The 21,957-nt window shown below is 46.0% G+C and overlaps 2 protein-coding genes across 19 annotated transcripts in view; both read right to left on the reverse strand.

Moving 5' to 3' along the window:
- SPATA20 (spermatogenesis associated 20) overlaps window positions 1-5,795 on the reverse strand; it is a 54,052-nt gene extending 48,257 nt beyond the window's left edge. For 3 of the 14 annotated variants that reach the window (XR_014788267.1, XR_014788266.1, XM_084837968.1), the window contains exons 1-2: window positions 5,522-5,772; window positions 347-484 (exon numbers count right to left, since the gene is read on the reverse strand). Coding sequence is in view for 11 of the 14 variants with exons in the window: in XM_084837968.1 (XP_084694094.1) it covers window positions 347-484; window positions 5,522-5,613 (230 nt within the window). In the remaining 3 variants the exon portion in view is untranslated. Of the gene's footprint in view, window positions 1-346; window positions 485-2,129; window positions 2,235-2,917; window positions 3,042-3,615; window positions 3,756-5,272 lie in introns of those variants that run through there. The other 11 variants (XR_014788268.1, XM_084837976.1, XM_084837971.1 and 8 more) reach the window with 9 other exon arrangements.
- Window positions 5,796-11,864: 6,069 nt separating this feature from the next.
- Window positions 11,865-21,957, reverse strand: part of EPN3 (epsin 3) — a 44,232-nt gene continuing 34,139 nt past the window's right edge. For 4 of the 5 annotated variants that reach the window (XM_084837954.1, XM_084837955.1, XM_084837953.1 and 1 more), the window contains exons 7-10: window positions 21,019-21,333; window positions 20,223-20,327; window positions 17,788-18,015; window positions 14,927-17,226 (exon numbers count right to left, since the gene is read on the reverse strand). In XM_084837954.1, the coding sequence (XP_084694080.1) occupies window positions 16,901-17,226; window positions 17,788-18,015; window positions 20,223-20,327; window positions 21,019-21,333 (974 nt within the window). In that variant the 3' untranslated portion in view covers window positions 14,927-16,900. Of the gene's footprint in view, window positions 17,227-17,787; window positions 18,016-20,222; window positions 20,328-21,018; window positions 21,334-21,957 lie in introns of all 5 variants that reach the window. The other variant, XM_084837956.1, reaches the window with a different exon arrangement.

Below are 21,957 nucleotides of genomic sequence, written 5' to 3' on the forward strand. Positions count from 1 at the left end.
TTTTTTAAAGGACTAAACAGCTTAAAGCCAATTAAAACAGCAGAAAATTACAAACTGAACACCTATTGGAATAAAAATGTTTTCCAGACCCATCCAAAAGCAGTAAAAGAGGGAGGTTTGGAGAGGGATATGAAAAATGAGAGACTGCCATGTAAGTATTACAAGAGGGAGTCCCAGGCACAGAAAGAAGAATGGCTTGAGTTGTTTAAGAGAACAGGTGAGCTGGGATGGTAGAAGAAAACCATATTTCCTTAAGTAGAGTGTCTATGAACTTCCAGAGCTATTTACCCTACAGCCCAGCCATCTTGCCCCACTCCTCTAACAATTAAAAGAACGTATCTCTTACCAGTCAACAGGGTTATGGGCATGTTGAAGGAGGTAAGGAGACTTCTCATGAATGAGACGGTTGGTATAGAGAGCATTGTTGGAATGGCTGCCCTTCCCTCCTGTGGCCATGGCGATGGCTGTTTTCAGGAATATAGTTCTGCACAAGAAACACAGACAGAAGGCTGTTAGCCTGGGTAATCTCCTAAGCACTAAGATGTGGATTAGTTCCAGGCCAGGCCCCTTGTCAGACCTACACACATCCTGGTGAGATCGGCAATTGGACAGAAGGAAGTTTTAGGCTAAGGTCGGGGGTCTGTTGCCAGACCTGAGGTATGGATTATGCCCAGTCATTTCAGGATCACAGCTTCCTTGGGGTGGAACTCCCCATGTAGGCCCATGGAAACAAGTCTTATTGTTATCCATGAGCTGTGCCACAGCTAAGAGCACTTCTGCTACTCCAAGGCTATATGGCCTCAGACTCCTGAGATGCACACAGCGCGCTACTCAATGGTTTCCAGATACATCTGCTTAAATCTAACGTCACAGACTTCCACTCATTTGACAAGACTTCCCCTTACTCTCCTCCACTCTGCAGACCCCCCCCCCCCCACGGACCTTCCGAATCTGCTCCGGAAGTTTCCCCCAACCCTCTGGAGCAGATTAGGGGGGCGGGGGGGACTGCAAAATACATTTCACTAGCGATTTCTATTCCACTGGTGGACAGTCCGGGTTGGATATAACCCTGAATGTTTATGTCACACACAAAATAATGAGAAAGGCAGTAAAGGTTTTAAACTACAAATGTTATTGCCAATGACAGAGTCATGAGTCTTCCTTCTTAAGAAGGCTTTTATGACCTGACTGTTTTACTGAAGCTGATTGCTTTTATGCTTCATGCTGTTGTCTCGTTTTCTTTGTTCTTGTTTTATTACCATGTTTTATCATTTTGCACATATTTTGTCCCACTGTAAACTATTTATTTACTGTAAACTGTGCTGAGTGCCTTTGTAACCAGGAAAAGGTGAATAAATTTAAGGAAGAAATAAAAAATATAGAACATGATAATACAGAACATTATATTATCGTGTCAAAACCACAGGGTATCAGTGGGACTCATTTTAAACTTTATTATGAGGATAACATGAGTGCAGCCTTCAACTGTACTGCATCCTCCCTCCCGCATATATATCTATATTATCTATCTTAATTTATACTGTCACCCACAAATACATTCCCTATCCCCAACAGTAATCTCTTTATCATTCCCAGTCCTTCCATTAACATACATTTTCTGTTGTTTACACCATAAATCGCTACCTCTCATATCAACCTGTCTCTATGATATACTCACGTTCATGATCCTACCCAGGAATTGCTTAATCTAGTTGTTATTGTTGCTATTTATCATTATTTATTAGGTGCCTAAAATTTTCTAAGTACTATACAGAGATTAAAAGATAAAACAGTCCTTGCCTGCAGGTTCATAATCTAATATACATGATACCAAAGGAAAAAGGAATGGGGGAGCAAAGCGGAAAGCAAGCAAATTCAGGCACCAGTTCTTGAAGTTACAGTGGAGGCCTAGGAATAAGGAATATTCTAGGTCAACCAGTCCCATAACAAATAGAAGGGCTTCAACAAAACTAGATGATAACATCAAGCTGCCATTTCTTTAACACTCCCCAATGTCTCTTTCATCCAGATAGCCGTTATTTCTAACCATCACCGCTTCACTCTATGTAAACAGCTCCTTTATTTGAAAACAGCCATAGCTCCATTAAACACAGCTAAACAGAAAATACCTTACAGCTCTCTGTTGTTTCTATTTAAAATTGTGATCAGGCAGCCTCTCTGGTCTCCACCTTAAGGCCCCTTGGCTGTTTCTGCCATCACAACTAACCTACATCAGAGCTGTGGATTTTCAAAATGGTGTTGACTCCGCCCACATTCTGGGATGTGATTTGTGTCTACCAATCAGAATTCATATTTCCCAAAGAGGGTGGAGCAAGCACTCCCTTAGAAAAGTGTCAGGTTAGCTCCTCTGAAAAGCAGATATGGGAACATCTTACAAGTATTTTTGGCTACATTATACTTCACAATATGGCTCTTAAGGCTGTTAGAAATGTCACATTTTAGATGTAAAACGTTTTACAGATATAACAGAAAAGTGACTTATACACTTCACAAACACGTGCTTTCATCTGAATGTACGATGGGAAACCAGGACTGGGGAAGATTCATGCACTTAAAAAACAAGTATTTCCAGTCACAAATAATATATGAAGGCACTATATTGGTTTTGTCTTATTATTAATCTCAAGCCCATCAGATGGAGAGAAGTTAAAAAAAACACCCTGAAGAAATAAATATTTCAATTTTCATCTCCTAAAATGTCACTGAGATTCCCCATGGGGCTCTGCTCTATACAAAGATGTTTCTCACACACTGTTCTTTTTACGCCATGACTGCCAACTCCTCCCTTTCGCATATCTATGAAATATAGGAGTGGATATACACTAACACCCACTAAAGCCCACTAAGGCTGCTACACACCTATTAGTAGTAGTATTGTATTTAATCAGTCACTTACCATATCTAAAACATATCTCTAACCAGTTTACAAAATCAAAAATTAAAATGCAGCATAATTTGAGTTCGACGTCCCATTGACGTCAGTGGGATTTACTTAGAATAAATACACATAGGATATTTTTCTGTATGGGGAAAAAGAAGATTGGAAACAGAATTTTTTATTTATTTACTGTATCTGAAACCGCCAGTAACCAAAGTACTCTGGGCAGTGTACAATACATTAAAAACATAAAATACAATAATTGAAACAAAAAATAGCCCAGAACAAAACAATAAGACCAGCACCAAAAAGACCATAATGTAGGTGCCTGATGAGCCTCTCTGGAGAGAGTGTTCCACAAACACGGTGCCACCACTGAAAGGGGCCTCTCTCTCTTGTGCCACTTGCCTTGCCTCATTTGGTGGGGGGACTCTGAGGAGGACATTAGACAATTTTATTTATTTCATTTTATTTATTTCATTTCTATACCACCCAATAGCCAAAGCTCTCTGGGCAGTTCACAAAAACTAAAACCAAAAAGCACATAGTAAAACAATATAAAATATAAAAACATTAACACCACGATATAACAATACAACCAGAATAAAACCAGAGTGAAACCTAGCAGCAATGCAGAGATTTAAAATACAGATTTAAAACAGCAAAGCTACCAGTCTAGAAAGCTAAAATGCCTGGGAAAATAAAAAGGTCTTCACCTGGAGCCGGAAGGAATACAACGTAGGTGCCAGGCGAACCTCACCAGGGAGCTCATTCCACAGCTGGGCTGCCACAGCAGAAAAGGCCCTCCTCCTAGTAGCCACCCACCTCACTTCCTTTGGCAGGGGCTCACGGAGGAGGGCCACTAAGGATGATCTTAAGGTCCGGGAAGGCACATATGGGAGGAGGCAATCCTTCAGATATCCTGGCCCCAAGCCATTTAGGGCTTTGAATGTTAATACCAGCACTTTGAATCAGGCCCGGAAATGGACTGGCAGCCAGTGCAGCTGGAAAAGTACTGGTGTAATATGAGCTCGCTGGCCAGTCCCCGTTAACAATCTTGCTGCCCTATTTTGGACCAGCTGAAGTTTCCGGACCGTTTTCAAAGGCAGCCCCATGTATAACGCATTGCAGTAATCCAGACAAGAAGTTATCAGAGCATGGATAACTGTAGCTAGGCTATCTCTGTCCAGATAAGGGCATAGTTGGTATACCAGCCTAAGCTGATAAAAAGTGCTCCGTTGATCTATGATGATCTTACTGTCCAAGTAGGAAAATATGGGAGGAGACATCCCTTCAGGTAACCTGGCCCCAAGCTGTTTAGGCTTTAAAGGATAAAAACAGCACTTTTAATTGGGCCCAGAAACAGACTGGCAGCCAGTGGAGAGGGAGAATTACTGGCATAATACATTCACATCGGCCAGTCCCAGTTAGCAGTCTAGCCGCCCTATTTTGGACTAACACAAATGACACGAACCTTGGTCCAATCTAGCAAGGCAATTTGCATGGCAAAAGACAGAAGCATCATATTATAGACACTTTGAGCAAAGGAGGGGAAGTGTGTAGGAACAGGAGGAACTGTAAACTCAGCTACAGTACTAAGGATGCCATGAAATGTAAATCAGCAACAGCAGAAAGAGCATCTGAAATTTTCTCTAATAGACAGACTGGAGAGGCCTGCATTAGAGCAGAGCAAATGGACAGAAAACTGCACCAGTAGCACAGGCAGACAGATTAACAGTAGTCAAATTAGAGCCAAATCACCTAGCTCAGTACATGGAAGGGGTCTGGGAGTGAGCAGAGTTTGTGCTATGTATCCCATGCTCCTAGGCATAATTCCTGGGAAGGGTGGAGAAGAACAGGTGCTATGGATTTTGGAATTTTCCTTATGGGCCAGTGTGGCTCCCTTTGCCTTTTTTTTGCTCCTCAGGAGGTGACAGTCCATTAGATCAGCCTTCCCCAACCTGGCGCCCTTCAGATGGGTGGGACTACAGCTCCTATCATCCCCAGTCCAACCCTTCTGAAGAGCACCAGGTTGAGGAAGGCTGGCTTAGGGCGCAATCCTATGCATTTTGGACAGAAAAAAGTCCTACAAGTCCTACATGGCTGGCTGGGGAATGTTGGGAGTTGTGGGGCTTTTTTCTGTCTAAAAATGCACAGGACTGCGCCCTCAGAGGTTTAAGTGAAACCACCTCGCCACCGCTTCGGCCGTAGGGACTAGCTGCAAGAGAAGAATCCAGTTGACCGGGCCAGACCAATACCGATAAACAAAGGATCCCGTTTGGGTCAGAAGCGGCCAGCCCTTTTCGGTTTCCACTAGAAGCAAGCAGACGGAGGGATCTTCCGTTCGGAACCGAACCACCACCACGCATTTACCGATGAGTGGCAAGAAAGGAAGCCAAACGAAATCGGACGAAACGAGCGGCGCGCGGCTCCCTCCGGGCCAGACGGAATCCCCTCCCCTTTCTGCTTCGGATCTCTCGGCTTCCTCGCTAGGTTATTATTACCAGCATGTAAACACCGCCAGCACGTGAGCCGCCTGGCTCCAGAAGTCACAGTGGCCGAGGGATTTCGGGGGCGGGGAGGCTTACATTGCTGCTCCCCAGCCAGCGCGGCCACCTGTACCTGCGAGCCCAGGAGGTTCGGTTCGGCCCGGGCGGGCGGAGCAGCAAGCGGCGGCCGGCGCGGCACAGGAGCGCGACGGGGGCGGAGATCATCGCCACCGCCAGCCGTCAACGCTGCGGGGGAACCAAGGGCGGTGCCAAGAGTGACCCCCGAGTGAACGCTAGGGGCGAGAGGCAGCCGCGGAGCTTCCTCGGGGGGGAGGAAGAGGAGGAGCCGCCTGCTGCTCTCCCTGGCCAGGCCTGGTGGTGGGCGGGACGCTGCAGTTCCTCCGGGGCGGGTCAAGCGTCAGCGAGCGTGAGGGTCAGGGGAAAGGGGAGTGACTCCGGTTTGGAAGAGCTCGGAGAAGGGAGGAGGATCGTCCCGCTCCCGCGAAGCCTGGCGAGAGAATCCTCCTTCAGTCCAGGGCCCAGCTCTCCATGCGACGCCCTGGCATTAAATGCTGCTGAAAAGGAGGGTTGGGGAGGCGCCTCGTAACGCAGCTCTTGTTTTCAAAAGCTCTGGCAACGTGGTCTGAGATCCTCTGAGCATCCGCAGCAAGAGCTCCTTTCTCCCCCGGGGAATCGGTGTTTATAAAAGGCAGAGATGCTGTGAGCATATGTAGACTGTGTTTTTCCTTTTCCTTCCTTTTGAAGGAACATCCCTTTGTCTGGAGAATGCCACAGTGCTCCGTAGAACCTGATATATGTGGGAAGGTGCCTTAGGTCAAACTCTTTGTCGAGCTTTGACTGGGAGCAGTTCTCCGCAGTCTCAGGCTGAGAAAAGTCTTCACATCAGCCCCCATTTGATCCTTTGGACTGGTGATGACTGCCAGGGATTGAACCTGTTGTTGTTGTTGTTCAGTCGTTCAGTCGTGTCCGACTCTTCATGACCCCATGGGCCATAGCACGCCAGGCCTTCCTGTCCTCCGCTCTCTCCCGGAGTGTGCTCAAGTTCATATTCATTGCATCGGTGATGCTATCTAGCCATCTCATCTTCTGCCGCCCCCTTCTCCTTTTGCCTTCAGTTTTTCCCAGCATCAGGGTCTTTTCCAGGGAGTTTCCCTTCACATTAGGTGGCCAAAATATTTGAGCTTCAGTATCTGTCCTTCCAATGAGCAGTCAGGGTTGATTTCCTTTAGGATTGACTGATTTGACCTCCTTGCAGTCCAGGGCACTCATAAGAGTCTTCTCCAGCACCACATTCGAAAGCATCGATTCTTCGGCACTCAGCCTTCCTTATAGTCCAGCTCTCACAGCCATACGTTGCTACTGGGAAAACCATAGCTTTGATTAGACGGACCTTTGTCGGCAAGGTGATGTCTCTGCTTCTCACTATGCTGTCTAGGTTTGCCATAGCTTTCCTCCCAAGGAGCAAGCGTCTTTTAATTTCATGGCTACAGTCACCGTCTGTGGTGATCTTGGAGCCCAAGAAAATAAAATCTGTCACTGCTTCCATTTCTTCCCCTTCTATGTGCCAGGAAGTGATGGGGCCAGATGCCATGACCTTAGTTTTTTTAATGTTGACTTTCAAACCAGCTTTTGCACTCTCCACTTTCACCCTCAACAAGAGGCTCTTTAGATCCTCTTTGCTTTCTGCCATTAGGGTGGTATCGTCTGCGTATCTGAGGTTGTTGATAATTCTCCCGGCAATCTTAATTCCGACCTGTGATTCATCCAACCCGGCGTTTCTCATGATGTACTCTGCATATAAGTTAAATAAGCAGGGCGACAATATGCAGCCTTGTCGTACTCCTTTCCCAATTTTGAACCAATCGGTTGTTCCATGTCTGGTTCTTACTGTTGCTTCCTGACCCTCATACAGGTTTCTCAGGAGACAGGTAAGGTGGTCTGGTACTCCCATCTCTTTAAGAATTTGCCAGAGTTTGTTGTGATCCACACAATCAAAGGCTTTAGCGTAGTCAATGAAGCAGAAATAGACGTTTTTCTGGAATTCTCTTGCTTTCTCCATGATGCAGCGAATGTTGGCGATTCGATCTCTAGTTCCTCTGCCTCTTCGAAACCCACCTTGTACTTCCGGTAGCTCTCGGTTCACATACTGCTGAAGCCTAGCTTGTAGGATTTTGAGCATAACCTTGATTGAACCTGGGACCTGAGTTATTTGATTTATAGCCCAACTTTCTACCAAAAAATGGTGCCCAAGGACTGTCTGCATGCAAAGCAGGTGCACTGCCTGCAAGCTCTGGTCCCTCCCATAATAATGGCTTTCTTACCCCACTATTGTCTTCTGCAGGGCTGGAGAACCTGTTTCAGTGCGAGGGCCAGATTCAGTTTCAGAGAAGCTCTTGGGGTCTGCATTCTAGGGATGGGGGGTAGCCATGTGTGCTGGCTGGGGTATGCTGGGAGTTGTAGGACTTTTTTCTGTCTAAACACACATAGGATTGCGCCCTAAAGCTCTTGCTGCCAGTAATTAAGCATTAAGAGAGGCATTTCAAACTTTTTGAAAGGGAAAAAAACTGCACAAAAGGCAGGAAATCACCAGACATTTAGTGGTTGAGGGACAGGGGAAGGGGGTGGGGCCATCTGGTGAACTCCAGAGGGCCGTATTGGAATTCCAAGGGCTCCTTCACACTGAGCTTTTATGCTGTTATTGAGATTGCTCGCTCAAGGAATTTTGCAGGACCTTTTCATGATGTCTTCAACCTCCAGGGCCCATCCAGAGGTATTTCCTGGTTATTCCATCTCAAAAAGATCCGGAAATAATGAACAATCTATTTAAGTCGGATTGTTGTGCTATTAAAACAGCCACTAGATGGCGCTGTTTCATTGAGTTCTATGCAACCTTGAAAAGTAAAAGCTTTCCCTCTCAGCAACCACATGGTCACTGTCTGGGAGCCCGCTGTAAACACGGAAAGGCTCTGGAAAGGGAGGACTGCAGTGGTTTTCTGTAGTGTAAAGGCAGCCCCAGTGGGCAGAATTTGGCCCACATGCCTGGTCTACGGGCAGTAGCTCTCAAGCACACCCACTCTCCAATATTCTTTTACTGGAGCTGTGGGGGGAGGATTCAACTTGGGATCATACTGGTGGAAAGCATATACTCTGCTACTGAGCAATGGACCTTCCCCTCTAAATGTTCAAGATATAGCCCCCCCTCCCCTCCAGTAGAGAGAGCCCACCTACAGCCCATAGAAGCACAAGCTGCAGCACTTGCTTCCCAGCTGGCTCCACCAGTTTCAAGCCCCTGGTTGCTTTCCACTTCAGCAAATACATTTAGGATTAAAGTCAAAGTCAGCATGTCACAGGGAAGGAGGCATGTACAAGAATCATCTTCCAAAGGGGTAGCCGTGGGAGTCTATTGCAGCAAGACCAATGATGAGTCTATGAGCTATTGTCCGGCTATAGTATTTGGAAATATATGCAATGAGAAGTAGGTGGCATATAAAATATTCATTGTGCAGGCAATGACAGAATGAAAAGCGAAAGAATTGTCTGCCAGCCTACATCTCATCACTTGCCTGCCCTTGATGGTGTGGAATTCCTCACTGTATGGAGTCCCTCCCACTGGATGGAGACATTTACCACTGATGGGGAAAAAAATTACAAGCCTTGGTAGGTTCACAGCATCATTCCGTCTTGTTGTTTTCAGAAACAGATTCTGCTAATTCAAGAGGTTCATCCCACTGTAGGCTCACTCAGTAGCCACCTTACTATTCAATTAACAGCTCAGCAATCTGCCTTTAAGCCACTGCGTGGGTACTTTTTATATCCTTCCCACCCACTAGCCCTTTCCAGCTCATGCTAGAGAAGAGAAGGGGCTTCTCCACATTAACCTCCTCCTGTGCCCTGTTGACTTTTGAGCATTGATTTCCTATTTGTGCAACTGAGAAAGAGGATGCCCATGAAAGTAAACAGGTAACTTCTCAACAAGACGGTACGGGAGACAAAGTACATTGTTGCTGAGGCAGCTGTTGTGGGAGACTTGCTTGTAGGGGGTAGACATGCTTGTTTTTCTTACATGTAGACTTTTGGGGTGGAAGGAGTAGGCTATGAAATGAGGCTAGTCTTAATTATGGCTTTGTGTATTCTGCCGAACAACAGCAGCTGACAAAAAGCCTGAGTTCTACCCTAAAAATGCAAATTAAGTGTAAGCACATTTCAAGGAGAGGCGTAAACTGGATTGCTGAGACAGCAACTGGCCCACAGGTAAGAAAAGGAAGCTGCAGAAAGAATCAACATCTCCATTCCTTTATTACTGTTTTGTTATTTGGGGGAAATTACAAACTGTAACCAAGATTAGAAACCTTATTAATTTTTTATACTTAGGATTCCAGTTTCACAAAAACTAATGGGCCCTACATCTTTTGAAAGATGTTGATCTGGCCTGGACTCCCCCTCAGGTATGGACCCCCATATGTACATCACATTCCACGTTTTGTAAACCATTCTTTAATCTCTGGCAGCTAGGGTGTGAGTGGCTAACCCTCTGGATTATTAAGTTTATTATGCAAGTCAGCCATCAGCTTCTGGTATAAACTTGGAATTCCAGGCCCTTAGGTAAACCACCATTCTCTCTATCTTAACCCCTCTGCTTGGAATGTAAGGATGTCATACTGTGCTGTTGTAAGGCTTGCTGAGATGATTACCGTGAAGCTGCTTTGAACACCTGAAATGTGCTATGTAGACATGCACTTCCCACCTGTGCATTTTTACTCAGAAGTATATCCCACTGTATTCAGTGGGCATTACTCTGTAGTAAGGGTGCATAGGAGTGCAGCCTTACTATCGTTTTTTTTTTAATCCCACTTCTGGCTCCTTCAGTGTTCACATCACCTTGGATTGAAGCAACAGGCTTTTATAGATAGTGATTTTCCTTTTATTTAGGCAAATGTGTGATGGGTTTTACAATTTACATTCATTTGGGGGTATATTTGTTTTCTTTGTGAGCCACCTAGAATAGTGCTAATAGATGGGTTGTAACAAGTTGAAAATAAATATATTTTAAAAAAATAACGGCGTGAGTAGGAGCAGAACAGCTAGAAAGATGGCTATTAACAGGCTAGTATAGAACACTGTACTTGGCAAACTCTTTGCAGAACAAACCCCCTGCCTGCACTTGCTGGTTATATGGTAGCAATTTTACTCTTGTTTCATTTAGCATAGACCTAAAACAGAAGAGGAACCCTGTTGGATCAGAACAAAAGGCCTATCTAGTCCAGCATCCTACTTCCCACAGTGGCCAACCAGGTACCTCTGGGAAGCCCATAAGCAGGACATGAGGGTAATAGCACCCTCCCTCTTGTTGTTCCTCAGCAACTGGTATTCAGAGGCATGAAGACTGATCCTGGAGGTAATGTATAGCCATCATGACTTATGGCCAATGATATCCTCCATGGATTTTTGTCTAATTCTCTTCTAAAACCATCTAAGGGCACAATCCTAGACACGTTTAGACAGAAAAAGTCCTAGAACTCCCAGCATTCCCCAGCTAGCAGGGCTGGCTAAGGAATACTGGGAGTTGTCAGACTTTTTTCTGTCTAAACATGCATAGGATTTTGCTCTAAGGGTGCAATCCTATTTAGATAGGCATCTGTCTCTGAACTTGGAGGCGACCACCTATCCAAACCAGGGCAGGAGAAATATGGAGGGGATCATTCCCTCCGCGCTTCTCCTGCCCTGCATTTTCGGCTAGACAGCCGGTTGCTACTGTCTAGCTGCAGGAGGGCAGAGTGGGGGAGGAGGCTCCTGTATGACACGTGGGATGTGTCGTACACGTAGCTCCACTCTCCCCGCCCTGGAATGCCCCCAGACACACCCCTTTCCTGCCACTCCATGCTCCTCTTGCGAGTGCGGAGCACAGGGCTGTTCCACACTGCCTCTGAGGCAGCGTGGAATGAGGGGAGGCTGGTTCTCCGGGAACCGATCTCGGAGCACAGGATCTGACGCCGGTTCCCGGAAAACCAGATATCCTCTGGCCATCTAGCCACTGACTAGCGGCCATAGGATTGCTCCATAAGTTGGTCAGCCATCACCACATCTTGTTGCAGCAAATTCCATAGTTAAGTAAGCATTTTCAGTTATTTGCACCTCTGAAAAGAGCAATACATACAAGCCACATTTTGCAGCATTTTCTGAAGCTTCTGAAAGGGGATACAGAAGACACCTAAGTTGGGTCTGACATATTTTGGGGATAGAAAGAGACAAAACTAAATAGCTGGGGAGTTGCCAAGTCAATCAGCATCAATTTCCCCAAACTTGTGTGTCAGCATCTTAATGATTGGATTTCAGTTCCCCAATGCTTTGAACTGAGAATTTAGGTTGTGTTTGCTGATGCCTGGGCAAAAGGAGGTCTAATTAAAATAATTTGATCTAGTACATCCAGCTGAAGTGTTTTTAATTTTATTTTATTTGGATCTTGCCAAGCTGCTATTGATTGAAATTTTGCAGAAGAATGGCTTGTCAAATAACCTTTATGATCAAAGCTTTCAGTATGAGACATCAGAATAGTTTTCAGTGTCACAAAAACCCCATAGAGAATAGATTCATTCACACAAGGCAGCCTGAACTAGGTCCTCTCCACCCTTGCTTTGGCAAGATTATTACTCACCCGGCTGTAAAAAATTAAGGTGCATCATTGCCTTTCCATCTCTGATGCTTGGATTCCTATCAAACAGTTCGATTTACATCTAGACTACATTTATTATGCACACGACTGTGATGCCATGTCCCGTTGTGCCAGTATGCAATGCTGATAAGATGCCCTTGGAAAACTTAGATGAGGCATCTTTCTAATAGCATAGTGTGAATATGTCACAACTAATGGGTTGTATCCAGTATTAATCTGACTTGAGTCCCATTTATTTACATGGGTCTACTCCAAGAAAAACTAAAATTAGATACAACCCTATGTTGACACCTACAGACATGACAACCCTGGGGTATAGGTAACCTCACACATATATCAAAAACTGTGACTTAAATATTGTGAATGAATGGTTCAAGAGCCCATTTTTCTTAGGAAAATGTTCTTAGGAAGTTCAACAGCTGGAGTCAACCAAAAACAATCTCTTGTGTCTAACAGATTACTTCTTTTGAAGCACTTTGGACCCTTCAAAACAGAGTAATCGAAAGATTAGGCCAGGAGTGTAAAACTCAGATGGGTGGCAGGGCCAAATTCTCCATTCAGAGATTGGTCACCAACAAAAGCATGAAACAATCAATTCTACCTCTAGCTAGCTTAAGGGCATACATGTTGCCAGACCTGCCAGAATAATTTCTAATATACTGTGCAATCTATACAAGTCTAGTCAGGAGTACGAGCCATGGAGTTCAGTGGGACTTATTCCCAGGTATGTGTATTGCACCCTTAATGTTGGAGGGAGCAATCCTATGGCCACTAGACACTGTCTAGAGGGCCATAGGATATGCTCCTTTCCAGGAACCAACCTTGGAGCCCGCACTCCAAGGTCAGTTCCCGGAAAACCGACCTCCCCCCTCATCCGCGCTGCCTCTGAGGCAGCACAGAGAAGCCCCGTCCTCCACACTCATAAGAGGGGTGCAGTGTGATTGAAAGGGGGCAGGGCTGGGGGACGTTCCAGGGCAGGGAGAGTGTACGGCAGCTTCCTCTCCCAGTCACGCACACCCCACCACTAGACAGCCGAAAACTGCTGTCTAGTGAAAATTAGCAAGGCAGGAGAGGCGCAGAGGGCACGATCCCCCCCCCCCCGGTGCCTCTTCTGCCTTGCTTTGGATAGGTGGTTGCCTCCGAGTTCGGAGGCGGCCGCCTATCTAGTTAGGATTGTGCCCTAAGTGAAGCGGAATTGGTTGTAAAAGGCTTAAACATATAGAGCAGCCTTCCTCAACCCAGTGCCCTTCAGATGTTTTGGACTACAATTCCCAGCATGCATTTCCACTGGCCATATTGATTGGGGCTGATGGAAGTTTCAAAAATATCTGGTTGGGGAAAGCTGGTGAAGAGCATACATTCAGTAATGAGGAGTGCTCCAGACTCCTAGCACTGCAGATGGGTCGATTGGCCGGAAGCATGGTTGGTGGTGCTCTGCCTTCCAGCTACAATGGTGATCCGGTCCATGGAGGCTGGGGCTCCCTGCACAGGCCCTGCCCGCTTCCCTCCACATGCTCCGTCACTGGCCTGGAGGCTACCAGGGGGTTGGGGAGAGGAATCCCCATGTTATCCTTCATCACAGGTTGGAGATTGCAAGGGGATTCCCTTAGTGTGCTGCTCAAGCAACATGCTAAGTGCTTTATTTGCCCTGTGTCATCCCCGACAGGGGTTGACACAGCCAAGGACTTGGGCAGTGCTGGGAGATGTCGTTCCCCCCAGCACTGGCCGAGTCCCTTACTCAGTGCTGAGAGAAGCATGGAACTCCATACCTCCGTCAGCACAGAGAATGGCAAAATGGGCAGGGTTGGGGCAATGATGTCAGTGGGCATGGCCATGCCCACTGCCATCCAGTCCATGGGGGGCAATTCAACCCCCATCTCAAACTGGTTCCCCACTCCTACATGAAAGAAACATTGGCCTCGTGAATATGTTTATAATAAAAGAGAGCTGTGCTAATTATCATTGTCATAACAACATCATGGCAATGAATTCAGAGACTTTCAGCTTTGAAAATTATTTTTGTAACTATAAGCATGGTTCTAGCTCTCATACTGTTTGTGAACACATGATCACTGGAAGCCTAGGAATGTGATATCTGCCAAAGGCTCAGGAGGCAATATTTAGATTTACCACACAAAGATTTTAGGACTTCTTGTTTCAGACAGTGTCTGAAGTTGTGTTGTGGCTGCAGACCTCAGAGAGTTTTATGTTAGCTCTGAAGTCGAGAAGGAAGAGAGGCCTTATTTTGAAATTTGCCACCCCTGATAACCCAGTGCCAACGCAGCCCTCACAGCGCCTGCTGCAGTACAAAGTGGGGAAGAGAAACATCTCCAAGAGAATACCACACCACTAGCTCCTGGCTCAAGTGCAGTGCCTCAAACTATGGCACTGACCTTTGCTAGGACTGGGGCTGAGCTGAAATGGGGCGGGAGGCATGTTTTATAAATACTTTTGCCCCTTGAAAGAAGTGTCCCCCTCTAAGTGTGAACAGGGGCAAAGGTGTTTGCCCATTGAGAGCAAGGGCTTCAAGTACTGCCGTAACTCAGAACTGGCTTCCTATTGTTCTCTTGTAGCCAAATTTGATTGGGTGCATGGTGTCATGGTGACTGTCCATTCATACTGAGGGGAAACTGTCTGGGATCAAAAATGTCGATGGTTTCTAATAGGGGTAGTGTACAGACATAAAAGAAGCAAACATTTTGGGGGTTTAAAGACAACATTTCGGGGACACCCCCCAAACCCCCCCCCACTCTTTCACTCCCAAAATGTTCACCTACACAGCCCTAGCCCTTTGCCCAAACCTGAAGGGAAAGGAGGTGATTTAACATACAAAAGAAATTCATCATGAAGAGTGTGAAATGTCAAGCACATTTGAACATTTTATTGTCTGCTTCTCCCCCTCCCCACAATATTCAGCTATAGCCAGAAAGTCTGTTTTGGTATGGTGATTGCTGTGGTGGTGCTTAAGCATAGGCAATAAATCCCCAGTGAGTGTACCACATTGCTTTCTATGCATGGCCAATATTCCCATCCCACCTCTATCCTATTCCAGCTGGATCAGTGCTCCACAGCTATCTTCTCCTGCAGATGCAACTTGTATTGGCATGCTGAATGAAACCCCCATTTAAGACACAGCTGGTAATTGGGATATCAACTTCATGCTGTGCATACACTCCTTTGCCATTCCAGCTCCCCGGTTTACAACATGTCCATTAATATCCTGGAAGGACCATGGAAGGAGAAGTTGGTTGAAAATGCAAGATAAAGCATCCATTGATGTCTTTTTGAGTTATTTTTAAGCAAGTCCGAGTGCCAGTGAAATGCTCCAAGGCCATCAAAGTTTCTCATGGTCTAGGGTTCCTAAAGTCACATTCAAACAATGGCCTTCCCATCATTTGCCTCCATTAAATCTGTCCAGAATGTTCTCATGAGCTTCACAAAGCTAATTCAAATGATCCTGGACGATGGAGCTCTCTGCTTCAGGAGATCCACATTTTAGAGATCGGGGCTTGAGAAGTAGGCACTGGGGGACAGCAGCAGAGTTCGTGGTCTGGCATGTAACTAAGGGATCGTCCAAGGTGACAACAGGGAGGAAAACAGATTTCCCCCTCAATAAGTACCAAGATGTCAAAAGAAAAGTCATTTGGATCAAAGTAGGCAGAAGCACAGTGGCAGAGATGACAGGCAACTGGAAAAAAACATAGGTGAAAAAGGGAATGGTGAACTCCTAGTATCAAAGGTGACAGCTTCAGCATCTCACTTTGGAGCTTCTTAAAGGCAAGTGTGTAGCCTGTTCTTCAGTATATCTTTGGGCAGTTTTTCGACTAAAGAATCAGAAGCCAGAGGAGGTTGGTGAGATACTTCCAGTGGTCAGGAGGCTGGAGTTTATGCTGCTGCTGCTCCACCCCATTCCCATCATCAGTAAGCCACTCCCCCAGATCACAGAAGCATTTATTTCAATTGCCCGGTCTTTTACTCTCACATCCCCTCATACACACGCAATTTTCCACATGACTAATCCTGTTTCCTCTCTGGTCTCTGACACTAAATCTCAAAATAGGAAGAATATTGATGCCATGTGTCTTATTTGCTTCTTTTTACACACGGGAAAGTTGGATTTTCAAGTTGAGCAGACTTTTGAACGTTTTCATGGTGTTATTGGGAAACAAACAACAATTGAGGAAGAGATTTCCCTTAGTCAAGCAACCCAGTGAAGGTGACTCTGGGGGAAAAAGAACTCGTATTTCCTCCCCTTCCATGTAGCAATGCTATACTTGCTGAGCTGTCTTGATTTCCTGAAGTGAGCCTGTGCCCCTGTCATGCACACAATAGAGCTGCAAACCTTGGTAAACACTGGTGTTTTCCATGCAGATTACAACATAATTTGTCCTTCCCACTGAAGGGACAATAAGAGTTCTTTTTTTGTTGATGTTTTACTTAGTCTCTGTCCATATCAACGTAAAAGCACTGGAGAACAGAGACCCTTGAAAATTAAAGCCCTTCTTCTTAAGGGGCCTCCCATCTCCTTTGTACCCATCAAAACAATGCCAGCTGAAGACAGGACCATCCCAATTGCCATCAGAGGCAGACTCTGGGCAGTGTTCAACATGGTGGAGGGGCTGATTCTTCAGTAGCCCACCATGTAGGGAGATTTGTGGTAACTGATCCTCTTTGACCTGGGCAGAAACTAGGAGAAGAGCTTCCACGGAGATGCTTCCTCCCATCAAAACTAACGTGCCCAGAAAGCATTTGCATGGGAAGTTCTCCACAACAGCTGGGGAAGGAGCAAGAGAGAGTTTGCACAATATCAACGAAGATTTCTCAAAGGAAAGGGTTCATACTGCCTTGGGAAGGTAGTGGCGGTGGGACTGAGCCAGATAGTGGTAGGAGAGGTTGAGGCAAGTTGCTGGGTAGCTCTGGGAAAGGCCCTGCTCCAGTCTGAGGGAAGGCACTCACAGAGGCTGGAAGGGTCATTGCTGATGGGATGCTGCTTAGTGGAAGAGGGAGAGAAGTGCTGTAGGACATGGAGTTCATGGCCATTCCCATAGCTGCACTGGGCCCTGGAGAGCTGGTCCGCATCTGGTTGAGAGTTGGTTTAGGCTGGTCAATGATGTTGAAGGGGTTGGTAGGAGAAGGTGTGCTAAGACCTGTGAGAAGGAAAAGGAGACCATCACCACAACTTTCAGCAGGAGTTTAGTGTCCAAGGCCAGAGATCCAGGAAGTGAACGCTACCACCACCACCCTGAAATTTTGCACAAAAAGATGGCAAGTCTCACAACCAAGAAACCCACCCTCTCTTTAACTTTGGATAATAAAAGTGTGGAAATGTGCCTTGTCTGCATTCCCAAGGGTGCATGTTGCGCCATGTGCTCCAATGGTACTTGGGTTTAAACCTTGCAGGAGGGACAAGCACTGCAGTAGTGGGGGTCATACGCAGAGAGGACACAAGCACTGTTCCAGCAAGTGCCGAGTATCAATATTCTTAGTATGGGGCAGTCTGGGTTTTCTGACTCCCATGGGCCTAGTGAAAAGGGGATCCAAGGAGAAAGGTGGAAGCTCTGTGGCAGGGGCAAGGCAGGGGACCATGGAACAGGAAATTGCTGCCCTAGGTTGAGTGCAGGCGCAGGTGAGTACAAAGCAGAGGTCAGCAGGCCTCCTGTAGACCCCTATGCAATCTCCCATGGGCCTTTCCTGCCTATGTGACCTACCTGCCAGGAATGGGTTACGAGACTTCAGGCTCTGGGGGGCTGTGACCAAGGAGTCCAAATTAACCAAGGAAGAGGCATTTGGGCCAAGAAAGGTCTCTGGGGTTTTGCTGTCTGTCTTCTCCTTTGAATCAGGAAGAGAGTCTCCTAAACCTGAAATATCAAAAACGTCCTTATTCTTGACTCCATTCTCCCTGGTGCTTGGAATAAGGCCACCAAACAGGTCCACATCTACCAACAACAATGAATGAGAGAGAGAGAGAGAGAGAGAATGATGTGTTATTTCTCTTTTTTATTGTTCAGATGCTCCCATGCTTTGCCCCACATTTCCTCTGGGTTTCCATTCATTAAGTACTGTTTCATTCTTTTAGATATATCAGCTGGTCTTCAGCTGAAGCTCTCAGAGCAGATAAACAATTTGAAAACAAACAACAACAAAAAAAGGAGATATAATGAAATACACTACAACAAGAAACAGAGCAGCAATAACATTCCAGCTCAAAAATGCAGATACAGCTGACAAAACTAAAAAGCCTGGGAAAATAAAAAGGGTTTCACTGGCACTGGGAAGAAAACAGAGACAGCACCAGGCAGACCACCCTGGGCAGGGAATTCCAAAGGTGGGGTACCAGGACTGGTCACCCACCTGTTTCTGATGATGGAGGAATTTGCAGAAGGGCCTCGGCTATTAATGATATTAATATCCAAGCAGGGTCCTGCAGGTAGAGATGATCCATAGGTCATAGATAGGGAACCTGCAGCCCACGGACTGGATGTACCACACAGGGCTTCCCTAACCAGCCTGTGGACTTCTCACTGTTTGTGTGTGTCCTGGATATGTATGAATGGGTTATGGGAGGATGGCCCCACCTACTGCGGGCATGTGGCCACCAGAAGTTTATCCATGAATGAATTCAGCCCTCCAGCTGAAAAGGATTCCCCACCCATGCTTTAGGCCAGGGATAGAAAACCTAGTGCCTTCCAGATGTTTTGGGACTACATCTCCCATAATCCCTGGCCACAGACCGATAGGAGTTGTCGTCCAAAACATCTGGAGGAAACCAGCTTGCCTACTCCTCCTTTAGGTACTCAGGTCCCAAGACATTTAGGGCTTGAAAGGTTAAAACCAGCACTTCATATTCTTCTTGGAAATGGAGCTCATTCCACATGACACTTCTGCCAGGATCCTTTGCTCTTGCAACTCCACATTTTCATTCATTCAAAGGGTCTCCTGCTGCCTCAAGTCATTTTTGCTTATCTCTAGAGTATGTGGGTACATGTGTGATTTCTCAGAACATGCATTGCATACCAGTTCAATCTCCCAACATCTATTAAAAGAAAATCAGTTATCAGAACTGGGAAAGACCTCTGCCTAATCCCTTGGAGAGCTGCTGCCAATAACAACAGACAAACCTTGGTATAAAGCAGTCCTTACATAAGGGCTTTTCTGCATGAGGCTTTTAAGTCGCCACTTTACTGAGGCGTCTGTTTCTGGATTCTGTGCAGGATTAAGATTGGCTCCTTTACACATTTTTTTTCCTGCGGGTTTTCTTTCTCTTCCTTTCCTTATGTTCCATTACACAAGCACAAGGTGGTGCTGTGGTATAGTGGAATTATGCAATTACACTAGGCTTTATCCTGCCATTCACAAATAATACCAGACTTTCCTCATTAGAAAAAGACCTGCTGAAATGGTTGCAAAGCAAGGAAGAGGCCCTGGAGGATGACGACATCGTGTAAAGGACCTGCAAACGACTGTAAGTGAGGAATTGCACGCGCACAATTAAGGCCACATGTAGAAAGGTTCTAATTGTCCTTATTCTTGGAACTGTCTTCCTTTTGTACGCGTCCTGTGTCATCACTGTATCATCCTTCAACTCTCACTTTAAAGCTTCCTCTTTCCTAAGGCTCCCTGTCGCTGACTGGGGCATGCTGGGAATTGTAGGACTTTTTCTGTCTGAACAGACATAGGATTGTGCCTTTAGTTAGTTACAAATATATGAGTCACTTGTTGACCCAAATAGGGCTTCCAAGGTGACTTACAATTAAACTTAAAACAATTTAATAGCATTAACAATTTTAAGAACTTTTAAACAAATCAAAGCAGTGAGAGAAGAGTGGTAGGTAATAAATGTACACACACACTCAGTGGTGGCTGTCAAAATTATGGGATCAAAATGATGTTAGGAAAACATGGATAGAGGACCTGGCATGGGAAACCAGATATTGGTTTCTACAGCCATCTATACAATGTTACCATCTCTTCCCCTGGATACATTAGAAAAGGCTTACCCAACCTGGGCCCCTCCAGATGCTGTCAGACTACAACTCCCATCATCCCTGACCAGTGGCTATGCTGGCTGGGGCTGGTGGGAGTTGGAGTCCAAAACATCTGGTGGGACAAGGGTTGGGGATGACTGTACTAGAGTTTTACTTACCTAGAGGGCTGTTGGATTTCACAGAGGAGGGGGCCTGGGAACTGTCATGTTCTGGGTGGTCCATGTGTTCTGGTAGCTTTGCAAACAAGTCAAATGTAGCACTGCCTACAGAGGAGCAAAGACAGAAAGAAAAGTTAGTGGGACTAAGTGGTCTTGTCACCATCCCCTGTTCCTCTCTCCAACCCTATTAGCACCACTGCTGACTTAAGAGCTCAGGGCAAATGGTGCTAACGATCAATCTCAATGCTTGTCCTTCTCACACAGTACAATGGAAGCTGAGAACCTGGACAGATTTCCAACACATTTTTGGGAACCCTGGAAAAGTGGTGGTAGAAATTTCTCCCATGTGATTATAGCTTGCTACTCAAGTAGTCACCTGGGGACAACTGCTACTCATCTTAGATGAGCAAATCATCGTGTGGCGTATATATGTGGCTGACATTATATAATTTTCCATTTCTTAAACTGCTGCTTGTTTTGTTTTTAATGAGATGTTTAAAGCTGCATTTTGAAATTATCCTTTTCCATGTTTTAGCACCTTCCTTTTAAAAGTTGTTTCGATTGTTGCTGTTGTTGCTTTTAAATTCTTTCTGTTGTGTATTTTATCACTGGTTTTGTTGTATTTGTTTTTTTATTAAGTATGTCACCTTGAGAGCTTCAGCTACAGGGCAACTGATAAATTGAAATAACAACAACAACAACATTTTATTATTAAAGCAAGGGAGAAATTGAGGCCACTCGTTACAAAGACAGGGAAGGAAACCAGTAATTCTTCACCTTAAGTGACTTCTCTTACCAACTGTGGAAGACTTATCAACAGAGCCTCCCCAAGGATCAGCAGCAGAAGTAACACCTGCAGAGACTGGAGCAGGTGGTGAGGACTTTCCCCAGGGGTCTGACGATGAGACACTTGAAGGCAGGGACTTCATCCCCCATGGATCAGAGGAAGTGGCAGAGGAGGAGGAGACATGAGGAAGATTCCAGGGCCCCGGAGAAGCTTGATTGGTGGATGGCGCTGTCTGACTTAGAGGATCCCCTGAAGGTACAGGCACCCAAGGGTCCGCAGTGGGACCCCAGGAGGTTCCTGTTGATTCCATGGTGGATTTGGTATCTAAAAGAAACAAACAGTGAAGTGTAAAGTGAATCAAAAAGCAGTAAGGCTGACACAAGGGAGAGGGGGAAGAAATGGGGAAAGAATATGCCTACAAACTCAAGGGTGAGTGAATGAATGAGGACAGTATTAGAGATGTCACCTGATTAAACAACTCTTAGTTGTTTAATTGTATGAGTTGGAGGGAGCAATCCTATGTGGATCGACGGTCGCCTCCAACCCCGGGACTGACCACCTATCCAGTGCAGGGCAAGAGGAGTAGAATAGTAGAATCATAGAATAGTAGTGTTGGAAGAGGCCTACAAGGCCATCATGGTGGTGAGTGGTGAGGAGTGGATCTCATCCTTGCTCCCCCTGCCCGGTTTTTGCAGCTAGACAGCTGATTTCATACATCTAGCCACGGGACCTCAGGGCGCGGGAAGCGGTGGCCGGACAACACATAGGATGTGTCATACTGGCATTTCCGACCTCCCTGCCCCCAGGAATGCCCCATTTTTGCTGCTCTGTGCTGCTCATACGAGCACAGGGCTGATCCACACTGCCTGTGAGGCAGTGCGGGAGCGGATGGGGGTTGGTTTTTCAGGAACTGACCTATCCTATGGCCATCTAGCTGCTGACTAGCGG

Source organism: Heloderma suspectum, chromosome 2 (genome assembly GCF_057233095.1).
Source record: "Heloderma suspectum isolate Gila_16-S chromosome 2, 16-S_ref, whole genome shotgun sequence".
NCBI classification, from domain to species: domain Eukaryota; kingdom Metazoa; phylum Chordata; class Lepidosauria; order Squamata; family Helodermatidae; genus Heloderma; species Heloderma suspectum.